General features: G+C 46.2%; 2 protein-coding genes across 4 annotated transcripts in view; one reads left to right on the plus strand and one right to left on the minus strand.

Moving 5' to 3' along the window:
* Positions 1 to 532, minus strand: part of LOC137380291 (netrin-4-like) — a 71,129-nt gene extending 70,597 nt beyond the window's left edge. The window contains exon 1 of one of the 2 annotated variants that reach the window (XM_068052192.1): positions 257 to 532. The gene's annotated coding sequence lies outside the window, so the exon portion shown is untranslated. The remainder of the gene's footprint in view (positions 1 to 256) is intronic. The other variant, XM_068052191.1, reaches the window with a different exon arrangement.
* Positions 533 to 3,571: 3,039 nt separating this feature from the next.
* Positions 3,572 to 16,017, plus strand: part of uroc1 (urocanate hydratase 1) — a 117,126-nt gene continuing 104,680 nt past the window's right edge. Inside the window, exon 1 of one of the 2 annotated variants that reach the window (XM_068052194.1) lies at positions 3,572 to 3,774. In XM_068052194.1, the coding sequence (XP_067908295.1) occupies positions 3,649 to 3,774 (126 nt within the window). In that variant the 5' untranslated portion in view covers positions 3,572 to 3,648. The remainder of the gene's footprint in view (positions 3,775 to 16,017) is intronic. The other variant, XM_068052193.1, reaches the window with a different exon arrangement.

Below are 16,017 nucleotides of genomic sequence, written 5' to 3' on the forward strand. Positions count from 1 at the left end.
ACAGGGACTATTTTCTTGTGTGCAGGGTAAAGGCCCGCATGTACAGGATGGGCCGAATGGCCTGTCTTTGTGTTGTAATATCTGTGTATTACAGCTGTGCAGATATTTTTGTGCAATCGAGATTTAGGTCTGGCAATCAATAGCCAAGGGGTTTGAGTTCAAGTGAATGCTCCAGTTAGACATTAACTTTATAAACAGAATAAATCAGCACACACACACACAACAGAAACCATCGCATTCTTTCAACAAATCTTACTTTCAGTAATTTGTTGCTTTTTCAGCTTTCCTCCACTCGTCTCCTGAAGGCACTGACTCACGCTAGGGGTCAGTTCTCTGGATGCTGACTGCCCTCCAGCCCCTCGCCCATCCTATTGTTCTTCACATGTGAGTCCAGACAACGGGTGTCTGAAGATCATCCCACCATGGTGAGCATCAAAAGCAGCACACATAGGGGTTTAACCCCAACTCTTTCCCTAGGGTGAGCCTGGCACTCTCAGCACAGGCTGGTAATAGGACCTTCGACCTTCCTGGTTTTAAGGTATCTATTGCCACCAGCTGGCAGGAGGGTGGCATTACAACATGATCTGTTTACATGGAAAATTCCCATTATAAATGTCGAATTTATAACAGAAGTATATAAAATAAAGGCAGAATGTCTGACCTTAAAATAGGGACTGAACAACGTCTGTGGGTTCCTGGTCTCATTATCCCGCACCCTCTAACCCTACTTTACCTGTAGACTATGCAGGAGGAGGCCATTCAGCCCCTCAAGCCTGTTCTGCCATTCAATTAGATCATAGCTGATTTGGATCTTAACCCCACCTACCTGCCTTGGTTCAATACTCTCACCCAACAAAAATCCATCAATCTCAGTTTTGAAATTTTCAATTGACTCCCAGCCTCAACAGCATTTTGTGGGAGAGAGTTCCAGATTTCCACTCCCCTTTGTGTGAAGAAGTGCTTCCTGACATCATCCCTGAACAGCCTGGCTCAAATTTTAAGTTTTTTTTAGATTAGAGATACAGCACTGAAACAGGCCCTTCGGCCCACCGAGTCTGTGCCGAACATCAACCACCCATTTATACTAATCCTACACTAATCCCATATTCATATTCCTACCAAACATCCCCACCTGTCCCTATATTTCCCTACCACCTACCTATACTAGTGACAATTTATAATGGCCAATTTACCTATCAACCTGCAAGTCTTTTGGCTTGTGGGAGGAAACCGGAGCACCCGGTGAAAACCCACGCGGTCACAGGGAGAACTTGCAAACTCCGCACAGGCAGTACCCAGAATTGAACCCGGGTCCCTGGAGCTGTGAGGCTGCGGTGCTAACCACTGCGCCACTGTGCCGCCCTTCTGCCCCCTTCTTCTGGACTCGCCTCACCAGAGGAAATATTTTCTCTCTATCGTCCCAATCAACTCCTTTAATCATCTTAAAGGTTGATTAATTTTTTCTTTTAAACATAAAGCATTATCCTACATCTGACCTGTCATATTCAGAGCGAAGGGGTCACTCACTGTTGGACACTCCAGTTGGACAATCCTGTCAGTTTCCATTGACAGGATGAAGTTCAGGTCATGTGACTGATGTGTTTGGTAGATATTCCTCATCAAACTGCAATGTCCAGCAAACACAGATTACAGTTTTGGAAAGACTAGGCCCCTTTATGATCCAAATCACACTCTTAAAGAAGGAGGGTCTTGCATTTCTATAGCACCTAGCATGATCGCAGGATGTCTCAAAGAACTTTGCAGCAGCTTAAGTACTTCTGAAGTGTAGTCACTGTTATAATGTAGGAAATGTGACAGCCAATTTATGCACAGCAAAATCCCACAAACAGCAATGAGATAATGAGCAGATAATCTGTTTTCGTGATGTTGGTTGAGGGATAAATATCAGCCAGGACACTGGGGAGAACACCCTGCTCTTTGAAATAGTGGCCATGGGATCTTTTACTGAGAGGACAGATAGCCTTTCAGTTTAATGTTTCATCTGAACAATGGTACTTCTGACAGTGCAGCACTCCCTCAATACTGACCCTTCAATAGTGCAGCACACCCTCAGTGCTGACCCTCTGACAGTGCAACACTCCCTCAATACTGACCCTCCGACAGTGCAGCCCTTCCTCAATACTGACCCTCCGACAGTGCAGCACTCCCAGTACTGATCCTCCGACAGTGCAGCACTCCCTCAGTACTGACCCTCCGACAGTGCCGCACTCCCTCAGTACTGACCCTCTGACAGTGCCGCACTCCCTCAGTACTGACCCTCTGACAGTGCAGCACCCCCTCAGTACTGACCCTCCTGAGAGTGCAGCACTCCCTCAATACTGACCCTCCGACAGTGCAGCACTCCCAGTACTGATCCTCCGACAGTGCAGCATTCCCTCAATACTGACCCTCCGACAGTGCAGCACTCCCAGTACTGATCCTCCGACAGTGCAGCACTCCCTCAGTACTGACCCTCCGACAGTGCCGCACTCCCTCAGTACTGACCCTCTGACAGTGCAGCACCCCCTCAGTACTGACCCTCCTGAGAGTGCAGCACTCCCTCAGTACTGACCCTCCGACAGTGCAGCACTCCCTCAATACTGACCCTCCGACAGTGCAGCACTCCCTCAGTACTGACCCTCCAACAGTGCAGCACTCCCTCAGTACTGACCGTCTGACAGTGCAGCACTCCCTCAGTACTGACCATTTGACAGTACGGCACTCCCTCAGTACTGACCCTCCGACAGTGCAGCACTCTCTCAGTATTGACGCTCTGACCGTGCTGCGCTTCCTCAGTACTGACCCTCCGACAGTACAGCGCTCCCTCAGGACTGACCCTCTGACAGTGCAGCACTCCCTCAGTACTGATCCTCCGACAGTGCAGCACTCCCTCAGTACTGACCCTCCAACAGTGCCGCACTCCCTCAGTACTGACCCTCCTGAGAGTGCAGCACTCCCTCAATACTGACCCACCGACAGTGCAGCACTCCCTCAGTACTGACCCTCCAACAGTGCCGCACTCCCTCAGTACTGACCCTCCTGAGAGTGCAGCACTCCCTCAATACTGACCCACCGACAGTGCAGCACTCCCTCAGTACTGACCCTCCGACAGTGCAGCACTCCCTCAGTACTGACCCTCCGACAGTGCAGCACTCCCTCAGTACTGACCGTCTGACAGTGCAGCACTCCCTTAGTACTGCAGAGTGTCAGTCTTGATAATGAGCTCCAGTCTCTGGTATGGGGATTGAGCCTACAACTTTCTGACTCACAGGCGAGAGTGTTATCCCTGACTAAAAGCTAAGCCACTCAGAGACTCATTAAACCTAGAATGAAGCAAATCATTGTAAATGAATCATTGATTGTTCAAACTCTGTATTTTTGTCACTATGATCCACATGAACATTTAATGGCACAACAACATATCTAATCGCAGCTGGATTGTAGAAGAACTGATATTTGCAGAGAGTTTGTCGGCCAGTTAAGGTATTAATCATTTATTTATGGGGGAGGGTTGTTGTCCAATTAGAAGTGGGGGAGGCTAGTGGGTGGGGGGATGTTAAAGCAGCTCCAACATGCTGCTTGCACTCAGCCCTGACCTACAACCTGCATTGTCTCCAAGTCTTAGGACAGATCCCATCGTCTGCAGGAATGAGCTGTCTGGCTGAGCTGTGCTCTGGGCTCCCATTGCATCCCCTGCCCCCCAACAGAGGGAGAGACAGCAGCATACCTCACGCACCCATCCGCATGCCTCATCTCACCCCCGAGGAGGAGAAGGTATTTAAAAGCGTTTGAAGCCATGTGATTCACAGTCTCGCTTGGACTGACTGCCTTGTGTTTTTATTTTAATTAAAGGGGGGTTAGCTTCATCATTCAAAGAAAACATTTGACTGATGTTCTTTTGAAGGGGTGTAGGAGTAAACAGGACAGGGAAGACGTGTGGCCTGATGGTGTCAGTTTGTAAATTGCCATATCTGTTAAGCCCAGGACTCCGTCTGCCCTCTCAGGTGGACGTAAAAGATCCCACGGTCACTATTTCAAAGAAGAGCAGGGGAGTTCTCCCCAGTGTCTTTGGCCACTATTTATCACTCAACCAAGATCACTAAAAAAAAAACTGATGACCTGGTCATTTATCCCATTGCTGTCTGTGGAATCCTGCTGAGCACAAATTGTCTGCTGCAATTCCCTACATTACAATGCTGACTGCACTTCCAAAGGTGCTTTATTGCAGACATTTGAGTTCCACTGCAGAGAATCAAGCCCCATAATTGAAGCTGACGCTCCTAGTGCAGTACTGAGGCAGCACTTCACTGTCGGAAGGTCAGTACTGAGGGACTGCTGCACTGTCGGAGGAACGGTACTGAGGGAGCGCTGCACTGTTGGAGGGACAATACTGAGGGAGTGCTGCACTGTCGGAGGGTCTGTACTGAGGGAGTGCTGCAGTGTCGGGGGGTCAGTACTGAGGGAGTGCTGCACTGTCGGGGGGTCAGTACTGAGGGTGCGCTGCACTGTCGGGGGGTCAGTACTGAGGGAGTGCTGCACTGTCGGGGGGTCAGTACTGAGGGTGCGCTGCACTGTCGGAGGGTCAGTACTGAGGGTGCAGTGTACTGAGGGTGCAGTGTACTTTGGGATATCGTGTGGTTGTGACAGGTACTATCAAAATGTTTTCTCCTTTCTGCAGCTTTCAGGTTAAGCTATTCCCTCTGATGGAGGGAGTCCAGAACAAGGTGGTACAATCTGAAAAAACTAGAGCCAGGCCATTTAAGAGTGATGTCAGGAAGCCTTCTTCACACAAAGGGTAGTGGAAATCTGGAACTCCTTCTGCCAAAAGGCTGTGAATGCTGGGGTGGGGTCAATTGGAGTTTCCAAGACTGTAAACAATAGATTTTTGTTGGGGAAGGGTATCGAGGGATATGGAACAAAGATGGGTAAGTGGAGTTGAGGTACAAATCAGCAATGATCCAATTGAATGGCGGAACAAACTCGAGGGGCTGAATGGCCTCCTCCACTTCCTGTCTCTGGTACATGATATCTGTGTCTGGTGGGGTGTCAGTAGGGGTGCTTTAATTTCCCTTTGTATCCCTGGGATAGGGAGTGGGAAAAACAGCCAAACATCCTGCTTCCCATCACTATCCATGTGTTGGCGCATTCAGCAGAGGAGAGGGGCGGTGAGGCAGATTTACTGGATAAACAGAACTCTAAAGCTGTCTGATATTGAAAAGCCTGTCTGAGTTGGGAAGCGCTTGCATGGTTTCACAATTTCTACAGCTAGTCTTTATCATTCCCGATGTCTAAGAGTGTCTGCGAGTTTGGGATTCTCGGTTACTATGACAACATATCAAATTTGGTTAATCATTCACTTGAAGATTTCTAACTGGTGTCCCCTGTTTGAAGGATTAAATCCTGTTAGCTATCCTGTCTGTAGTGTCTCTAGGCTCCTTTCTTAAAGGGGTGTAGTCAGAACTTTCTCAATTAAAAGCATGGATGAGGGTTTCAGCAGCAGATGAGCTGAGGCAGGGGCGGAGTTGGACGATATTAGGGGTGGAAGTAGACGCTGTAAGTGATGACGTGGATCTGCTGTTGATCACGTTTGATAAATGTCCAGGCTGGTAAAAAGGAAAAGAAAGACTTGCATTTATATAGCACCTTTCATGACCACAGGACATCCTAAAGCACTTTACAACCAATGAAGTACTTCTGAAGAGTAGTTGTTCAGTTGATTGAGGGATAAATATTGGCCAGGACACCAGGGAGAACCCTAATGTGCTCTTCTTTGAAGTAGTTATTTGAAATCTTTTACATCCACCTGAGGGTAGATGGGGCCTCAGTTTCACATTTCATGGAAAAGACAGCACCTACAACAATGCAGCACTCCCTCAGTACTGCACTGGCCTGTCAACCTTGACCTTTGTCCTCAAGTCCCAGAGTAAGACTCGAACTGACAACCTTTTGACTAAAAGGGAACCCAGTCAACCACAGCTGGCAAAGGCAGGGTTCCAATGTGGTGTGTGCTGAGTGAGTTAGCAAATCTCAGCTCAATTGCCCCTCAAGCTCCACTGTAATAATCCTCTGCCCATGGGAGTTAGATCTGCACTCTCGCCTCTGGGTCAGAAAGTTTGAGACCCACTCCAGACTCTCAAACCCCATAATTCAAGCTGACACTCCTAGTGTAGTTCTGAGGCAGCACTCCACTGTCGCAGGGTCAGTACTGAGGGAGTGCTGCATTGTGGGAGGGTCAGTACTGAGGGAGTACTACATTGTGGGAGGGTCAGTACTGAGGGAGGGCTGCACTGTCGGAGATGCCATCTTTTTTTTCCGCATTTCCAGTATTTTCAGTGTTATGACCAGGTGGGAAAGGTGTCTAGGGGTCTCTTTTAGCCTTCACCTGGTCTATTTGTAACAGGGTTTAATTTTAAACAGACTGTGTTTTGGCTCTCCCTTTGTGAATCCTTGTTCACAGCTTTCCAATTGTAAGGCAAAGAAATGAGCATAAATAGGCTTTCTTTGGTTTAAAGAACAAAATTGAAATTTATTACACCTTAAGCTTAAACTCTAGTATAGTAAACGCCTACAGATACACGCCATGCCCCACACTAGCATGCATACGTGATATGCACATGCAAATAGAGACAGAAAACAGCAGAAGAAAAATAAAGTGAAAAAGTTTCAGGCAATCTCTGAAGAGGGATTTTTACTATGCTTTGAGCTCAATGTAGTCCTTGATTGTAGGTAATCTTGCTTTTCATTGGGGCCCAGTATTCTTCTTAAACCTTGTTCACTGTAGGAGACTTTTCTCTCTCTGGGGTCCATGTGTCTTCAATGGGCCTTCAGTTCCATGAGACAGATGGGAGCAGACAGGAGAGAGACCTTTTCAGTCCAGGAGCAAACAGCTTTCTGAGTTTTAAAACTCTGTGGCAAGTTCAAGTTCAAAAAACTCAAATCACCAGTTAGCCATGTGACCAGACTGGTTTGACCAGGTCTTCTGTGTATCGGAGAAGCAGGGACTGGGTCCTTTGTTCCAACACTGTCTGCCAGTATGCAAAAAAGCTCTTTCCAGCGAGGGGTCTGGCAATTCCTTGTGATAGGCCCTCTTTTCTTCCCAGCAGCAATTTTAAGTTTTAATGTTCATGTGGTGAAATATATGTGCCTCATTCTTGGCAGGTGGGGCCTGCATGACACGTCCACACCCAGGGGAATGAAATGCAATTTGAAAAAAAACCCAACGCATTTCATTATAAGGTTTGAGAGAAATATAAGATACAGAAAGAAAAACCATGCATTTCTCTCATTCATTTCCATTCATTCATAAATCTTAAAGCTTATTAAAAATTGTCTTTTCTGGGTGCCAGTGCTGCTTTATTTTCCCTTTTCTGGCATCCCTGTAGGCATGTGACTTTTTGGGGAAGCTTTTCTTCAGTTTGCCCATTGCCATGACTGCCCAGGGCTTTTGTTCCTGTTGAAGTCATTTTTTTTTCAGGAGAAGTAGTAGTGGGTAGGTCTATCCTGAACTCTCTGAGTCATGCAAAGAATTTTGACTTCAGGGGATGGGTGGTTCCCTTTTCCTCTGACTGTGGGGGAGGATTCTTTGTTAATCTCCCCTTTGTTCTCTGGGACACTCCTACCTGCAGGTATTTGTGCAGACTTGACTGCACTCTCCTGTGACACTTCGACTAGGTGAGGCATCACCCTCATGGTTTCTGTGTCCTCTAGAGGTCTTTCTTTGTCTTTGTAGGTTCCTGTAAATTCTGTTAGCAACTCTGGTGAGGTGCTTTTAGAGTCTGCATTTATGTAGGAGGATGTGGGGTCTAACTTTTCAAATTTTTCAGGGTTGGCTGACCGGACAGTAGGGGTTTTCATCTGGGATTTTTCCTGCACTTCCTTTAACCTGCCCTCTTGGCCACTTTTTCCACTTCTCTTTCTAAACTTTTGCCAGCCATGTGCCTGCCTGTCCCCTTTTGCTCTTGGTGGGGCTCCCTTACAGTTCACTAGCCCTCTGCTGGATGGTCCTTCTAACACCGGTTCAGGACTTAGGGGTGCAGATTTCACTGTAGGGGTTGGGGTTTCCCCTCAACCTGGCACATGTGGCAACTCCTGCAGTACTCCACCACATCTTTGTGGAGTTTTGGCCAGTCAAACTGCTGTCTTATGCGGGCTTTGGTCCTTCGTATACCGGCATGTACAGCCGCTGTAGTCTCGTGGTATTTCTCCCCGGTATCTCTGCGGCACAACTAACTGGTGAACTTCTGTCCACTCCTTGCCCTCAGGTCTGTGAGGAGAACTCCATTTCCTCATCAGTACCTCATTCTTTAAATAGTAGCAATCAGGGACTCCCTCTGCTTCACTTTCAGACTGGGCAGTCTGTGCTAACTCTTGCAATACTGGGTCAGCTCAATGAGCCTCAGCTAGGGAAGATTTATTTAACTCATTTCCTGGTTCTTCTAACTTTCCAAAAAAAGTCTCAGACAGACAGACCTCATGGTCATCTGCCTGCAATACCAATGCAGTCTCCGCTGAGGGAGCTGGTTTGATCATGGCCTGATCCACTACACATTCAGGGACACTGCAGGGGACTGTCTCCTGCCACTGCCCTCTCTCTCTGACCTCCTGTGGTCTTTCTTTCACTACTGGGGAAGCTACCACCTTCACCCCGCCAGATCATTACCTAGGAGCAGGTCAACCCTGTCCACTGGCAAACTAGGGACAATCCCTAAAGTCACCAGTCCCGAAACTAGGTTGCACTCCAGGTGCACCCAGTGTACAGGTGCAGGCATAGACTGCTCTCCAATACCATTCACCACCATTCTGGTGTTCACTGCACTCTCTGGGGGAAAGGTCAGGCCTTTTCCCAGTAAAAGGGATCTAGTCAACCCCATGTCCCGGAGAATTACTATGGGCTTGCTTGCCCCACTCGAAGGGTATGGGGTTACTTTCCCTTCATGTACAAAACCCTGATAACCTTCAGGAATCCTATTAACTTTTCCTGCACTGGCCGTAGTAAGCTTCCTGGGTCTCACTCTTACTGCAGTTAAAGCCACAGCTTGCTCTGTGTTTTCCATCAGGGTCCCGTCTTCACTGAGCAGTTGTGCCCTGATTAACCCTACCGGTTTTCCCTTTAGTTTCCAGCTGTCAGCTTTTAAATGCCCTGCTTTATTACAATGGAAGCACACAGGTCTCCAGGTCCCACTCTTGCTCACAGCACCTTCCCTTTTGGCTAGAGGAGGGCCCCCTGTGTCTCCTGCTTTCCTTTCTCTCCCAGGACTGCCTGGGCAGAGATCACCTTCCCACCCTTTGTCCTTTTTGGATTTGTGGGGGTGATTAGGAAAGGTTCTCCCCTGGGAAACCAACTTATAAATTAAAGCAAACTCATCGGCCAGAACGGCCACTTGCCAGGCTCCCTGAACCCATTGCTCCTCTACATGAGTCTTTATTGAGAGTGGGACTGAGTTTTTAAATTCCTCTAACAGGATTACTTCTCTGAGAGTCTCATAGCTGAGCTGTATTTTAAGAGCCTTCATCCACTGGTCAAAAGCCAGCCGCTTCTTTCAAACTCCAGATAAGTTTGATTAGCTTGCTTCTTGAGGGTTCTAAACTTTTGGCGATAGGCTTCGGGTACTAATTCATATGCCCCGAGATTAGCATTTTTGGTCAGATCATAATTTGATGAACTCTCATCTGGCAACAGGGAATAAACCTCATGGGCTTTTCCAGTTAGTTAGCTTTGCTTTAAAAGGGACCAGGCCTCAACTGGCCATTTTAGTTGCCTTGCCAATTTTTCAAAAAACACAAAAATGTTTCCACATCTTCCTCATTGAATTTTGGAATTAATTGAGTGACTTTTAGCAATTTTGTACCCAGTCCTGAATTCTGCTCCTCCATATTGGCCATGCTTTCACTGGGGTTACTCTGCCGTCCCCTAATTAACGCAAGCCACTTCAGCTCTCTTTGGATTCTTTCTGGAATATTCTTTCTCTCCCTCTCTCTCTCTCTCTCTCTCTCTCTCTCCTGTCTTTCTGTTTCTTCACATTCCTTCTGGAAGGCTCTCACTTTCTCCTTCTCCTGTCTCTCTCTCTCCCTTTTTCCTCTCTCTCCCTTTCTCTTTCCCTGTCTTCCAATTCAAGTTTCTTTTGTTCCAATTGTAATTTTGCCAGCAGTACCCTGTCTGGGTCTACTTCTAACACTGTTTCTGCTTCTTCAGATTCAATGGAAAAATGGTTGGCCACTAGTCTTAGGAGTTCAGACTTCCTAGCCTTGCCACATACTGTGATCCCACACTGCTCAGCCATTTTGCTCAGTTCCTCCGTAGACAGTGCTTTTAGCTTGTCCCAAGTTACTTCACCCTGGCTTGGAGAGCTACTCGCTTCAGTTACAGACATGTTAGTATTCAATCACACACAACCACAAGAAAACCTGGATTGAAATTTTACTTTTTTTTTGATTGGAACAATTTGGCTTCCCACTTCCAATTTCTCACATTTGTCTGTGGGTAAAAATCCAGACGCTAGCACCCAAATTTTTGTAACAACCAGGTGAGAAAGATGTCTAGGGGCCTCTTTTAGCCTTCACCTGGTCTTATTGTAACTGGGTTTAATTTGAAACACACTGTGTTTTGAGCTCCCCCTTTGTGAATCCTTGTTCACCGCTCCAATTAAAAGGCAAAGAATTGAGCATAAACTGGTTTTTTTAGGTTTAAAGGCGAAAAATGAATTTTATTAAACCTTAAGCCTAAACTCTAGTATGGTAAATACCTACAGATACACGCCGTACCCCATGCTAGCATGCATACGTGATACGCACAAGCAAATAGAGACAGAAAAGAGCAGAAGAAAAATAAAGTAAAAAAAGTTTCAGGCAATCTCTGAAGAGAGGTTTTTACTGTGCTTTGAGCTCAAAGAACAAAGAACAAAGTACAGCACAGGAACAGGCCATTCGGCCCTCCAAGCCTGCGCCGATCTTGATCTCTGCCTAAACTAAAACCATCTGCACTTCCAGGGACCATATCCCTCTATTGCCATCCTATTCATGTATTTGTCAAGATGCCTCTTAAACGTCACTATCATACCTGCTTCCACCACCTCCCCCGGCAGCAAGTTCGAGGCACTCACCACCCTCTGTGTAAAGAACTTGCCTCGCACATCCCCTACATCGCTCAATGTAGTCCTTGATTGTAAGTAGTCTTGCTTTTCATTGGGGCCCAGTATTCTTCTTAAACCTTGTTCATTGTAGGAGACTTTTCTCTCTTGGGGTTCATGTGTCTTCAATGGGTCTTCAGTTCCGTGAGAAAGAGATGGGAGCAGACAGGAGAGAGATCTTTTCAGTCCAGGAGCAAATAGCTTTGTGAGATTTGAAACTCTGTGGCAAGTTCAAATTCAAGAAATTCCAGCCATCAGTTAGTCATGTGACCAGACTGGTCTGACCAGGTCTTCTGTGTATTGGGGAAGCAGGGACTGGGTCCTTTGTTCCAACACCATCTGCTAGCATGCAAATAGGTCTTTCCGGTGAAAGGTCTGGCAATTCCTTGTGATAGGCCCTCTTTTCTTCCCAGCAGCAATTTTAAGTTTTAATGTTCATGTGGTGAAATAACGTGTGTCTCATTCTTGGTAGGTGGGGGTCTGCATAACAATAAGTAATAAACAAAGCTGTTCAAAGCAAATGATAATAAATCCACACAATTTTTTTAATTCCCCTGTAATTTTTCTCCTACATTTTTGCTGGCAGCAGTGATCCTGGAGATAAATCTTTAATTCCTGGAATTTCCAGGGCATTCCTGGAGGATTGGTAACCCTAATGCCTGTACACTTTCTGTAGGATGATGGAAAGCTTGTGGCCTGTTTGTCTATGACATACCCCCAGGCCTCTGCCAGTGTCTCTATCCCATCTTTCGGTTCTCATGCGAAGCGTGACACTGGCCCATTTACAACCGTCCCTCCAAATGTTACTCTGTTCTCCCCCTCACTCCAGGTGTTAACACTGAGGTCAGTTCCCTGTAGAAACACACCTTTTTTTTTTATTCATTCATGGGATGTGGGGGTCGCTGGCCAGGCCAGCATTTATTACCCATCCCTAATTGCCCTTGAGAAGGTGGTGGTGAGCTGCCTTCTTGAACCGCTGCAGTTCATGTGGGGTAGGTACATCCACAGTGCTGTTAGGAAGGGAGTTATGCCAGGTGGTCTGTCCGGTTTCATTCCTTTTTATTGACTTTGTAGCGGTTAGGTACAACTGAGTGGCTTGCTAGGCCATTTCAGAGGGCATGTAAGAGTCAACCACATTGCTGTGGGTCTGGAGTCACATATAGGCCAGACCAGGTAAGGACAGCAGATTTCCTTCCCTAAAGGACATTAGTGAACCAGATGGGTTTTTACAACAATCGACAATGGTTTCATGGCCATCATTAGACTAGCTTTTTAATTCCAGATTTATTAATTGAATTCAAATTCCACCTTCTGCTGTGGTGGGATTTGAACCCATGTCCCCAGAGCAATACCCTGGGTCTCTGGGTTACTAGTCCAGTGACAATACCACTATGCCACTGCCGCCCCCGAGACTGAGCAATTTACAAGATGGCAGCATTGCCTTTCTACACCTTGCTGTGTGTCTCCACCTTGACCTACTGTTCCATATGGGATAATCCTGGTCAGAGAAAGTGTATTTTCTCAGTTGGCATTCACCCCCTCTCCAACTCTCCTACATAGTGCTCTGCCCCCAACCCTCTCATCTCCTCGGCACGTCCTGTCCCTTGGACATTAGCTTTCAATCTATGAATCATAGAATTTTGCAGCACATAAGGAGGCCATTTGGCCCATTGAATCTGTACTAACCCTTTGAAAGAGCTGCCCAATTAGTCCCATTACCCTGCTCTTTCCCCACAACCCTGCAAAATTTTCCCCCTTCAATATTTATCCAATTCCCTTTTGAAAATTACTATTGAATCTGCTTCCACTGCCCTTTCAGGCAACGCATTCCCAGATCACAACAACTCACTGCGTAGAAATTCTCCTCATCTACCCTTTGGTTCTTTTGCCAATGATTTTAAATCTGTGTCCTCTGGTTACTGACCCTCCTGCCACTGGAAACAACTTCTCTTTATTTACCTCTATCAAATCTCCTCCTAATCTTCTCTGCTGTAAGGAGAACAATCCCAGCTTCTCCAGTCTCTCCACATTAACTGAAGTCCCTCATCCCTGTTACCATTCTAGTAAATCTCCTCCGCACCCTCTCCAAGGCCTTGACATCCTTCCTAAAGTGTGGTGCCCAGAATTGAACACAGTACTCCAACTGAGGCCCTACCAGGCATGTCTGAAGGTTTAGCATAACTTAGAGTTATACAGCACAGAAACAGGCCCTTCAGCCCATCGTGTCTGTGCCAGCCATCAAGCACCTATCTTTACTAATCCCATTTTCCAGTAATAATAATAACAATAACTTCCTTGCTTCTGTTCTCTACTCCTCGATTTATAAAGCCCAGGATCTTGTATGCTAGTTTAACAGACTTCTCAACCTGTCCTGCCACCATCAAAGATTTGTGTACAAACGCCCTCAGGTCTTTATTCCTGCACCCCCTTTAAAATTGTACCATTTAGTTTATTTTGCCTCTCCTCATTCTTCCCACCAAAATGTATCACTTCACAATTCTCAGTGTTAAATCCTATCCGCCATGTGTCTATCCATTTCACCAGTCTGTCTATCTCCTCCTGAATTCTGTTACTATCCTCCTCACTGTTTACTAAATTTCCAAGTTTCATGCCATCTGCAAACTTTGAGATTATGCCCTGTATACTGAAGTCCAGGTCATTAATATATATCAAAAAGAGCAGTGGTCCTAATACTGACCCCTGAGTGATGCCACTGTATACTCCTCTCCAGTCTGAAAAGCAACCACTCATTGACTGATACTCTCTGCTTTCCGATAAATTTGGGGAGAATACATTTTTCTAACTTCTCTGCATAACCCAATCCCCTGATTGCAGGGCGTGTCAGCCTGGAGGACCTTGGCTGAGCAACCTATAAAACATCATCACCGCAACAGTCACATATTTAGAATCATAGAATCATAGAAAGTTTACGGCACAGAAAGAGGCCACTTGGCCCATCATGTCTGTGCCGGCTGAAAAATGATCCACCTATTCTATTCCCACCTTCCAGCATTTGGTCCGTAGCCCTGCAGATTAAGGCACTTGAGGTGCATATCCAGACTCCTTTTGAATGAGCTGAGGGTTTCTGCCTCAACTACCCTTTCAGGCAGTGAGTTCCAGACCCCCACCACCTTCAGGGTGCAAAAACGTTTCCTCATCTCCCTCTAATATTTCTACCAATCACTTTAAATCTGTGCCCACTAATCACTGATCTTTCTGCTAAGGTGAATAGACCCTTCACCTTCACTCTATCCAGACCCCTCAAAATTTTGTACATTTCAATCAGCCTTCTCTGTTCCAAGGAAAACAACCCCAGCCTATCCAATCTTTCCTCAGAGCTGCATTTTTCCAGTCCTGGCAACATCCTCGTAAATCTCCTCTGTACCTTCTCTAGTGCAATTACATCCTTTCTGTAATGAGATGACCAGAACTGCACACAGTACTCAAGTTGTGACCTAACTAATGATTTATACAGTTCCAGCATAACCTCCCTGCTCTTATCTCGGCTAATAAAGGAAAGGATTCCATATGCCTTCTTAACCACCTTATCGACCTGTCCTGCTACCTTCAGGGATCTGTGGACATTCACTCCCAGGTCCCTCACTTCCTCTACACTTCTCAGTATTTTCCCATTAATCGTGTATTCCTTTGCCTTGTTTGACCTCCCCAAATGCATCACCTCACACTTCTCCAAGTTGAATTCCATTTGCCACTTTTCTGCCCACCTGACCAGTCCATTGATATCTTCCTGCAGCCTACAGCTATCCTCCTCACTATCTACCACACGGCAAATCTTTGTGTCGTCTGCAAACTTCTTGATCATGCCCCCTACATTTACATCCAAATCGTTAATATAAACCACAAAAAGCAGGGGACCCAGTACTGAGTCCTGCGGAACGCCACTGGAAACAGCCCTCCAGTCGCAAAAACACCCATCAACAATTACCTTTTGTTTCCTGCCACTGAGCTAATTTTGTATCCATCTTGCTACATTTCCCTGGATCCCATGGGATTTTATTTTTTTAATCAGTCTGCCATGTGGGACCTTGTCAAAAGCCTTGCACTACCCTCATCTACCTTCCATGTTTACTTCTTCAAAAAATTCGATCAAGTTGGACAAACAAGATATTCCCTTAACAAATCCATGCTGACTATCCTTGATGAATCTGTGCCTTTCTAAGTGACAGTTTATCCTGTCTCTCAGAATAGATTCCAGTAATTTGCCCACTACTGAGGTTAGATTGACTGGCCTGTAATTATTCGGTCTATCCTTCGCTCTCTTTTTAAACGGAGGTACAACGTTAGCAGTTCTCCAATCCTCAGGCACCACACCTGTATCCAGTGAGGGCTGGAAAATGAGGGTCAGACCCTCTGCTATTTTCTCTCTTGCTTCTTTTAACAGCCTGGGGTACATTTCATCTGGCCCTGGTGATTTAACAACTTTCAAGGATGCTAATCCTGTTAATACTTCCTCTCTCCCTATGTTGATCACATCCAATACTTCACACTCCTCCTCCTTAACTACAATATCTGCATCGTCCCCCTCTTTTGTGAAGACAGACGCAAAGTATTCATTAAGAACCATACCAACAACTTCCGCCCCTACATAGGTTACCTCTTTGGTCTTTTATGGGCCCTACTCTCTCCTTAGCTATCCTCTTACTCTCAATGTATTGATAAAACATCTTTGGGTTCACCTTGATTTTGCTTGCCAATATTCTTTCATGCCCTCTCTTTGCTTTCCTAATTTCCTTTTTGATTTCACCCCTCCACTTTCTATACTCCTCTCAGCTTTCTGTAGTATTGAGTTCTCGGTGTCGGACATAAGCTTTCCTTTTCTGCCTTATCTTACTCTGTAGGCTCCTTGACATCCCTGGGGCTCTAGATTTGT

This window comes from Heterodontus francisci, chromosome 19, assembly GCF_036365525.1.
Source record: "Heterodontus francisci isolate sHetFra1 chromosome 19, sHetFra1.hap1, whole genome shotgun sequence".
Lineage (NCBI taxonomy): Eukaryota > Metazoa > Chordata > Chondrichthyes > Heterodontiformes > Heterodontidae > Heterodontus > Heterodontus francisci.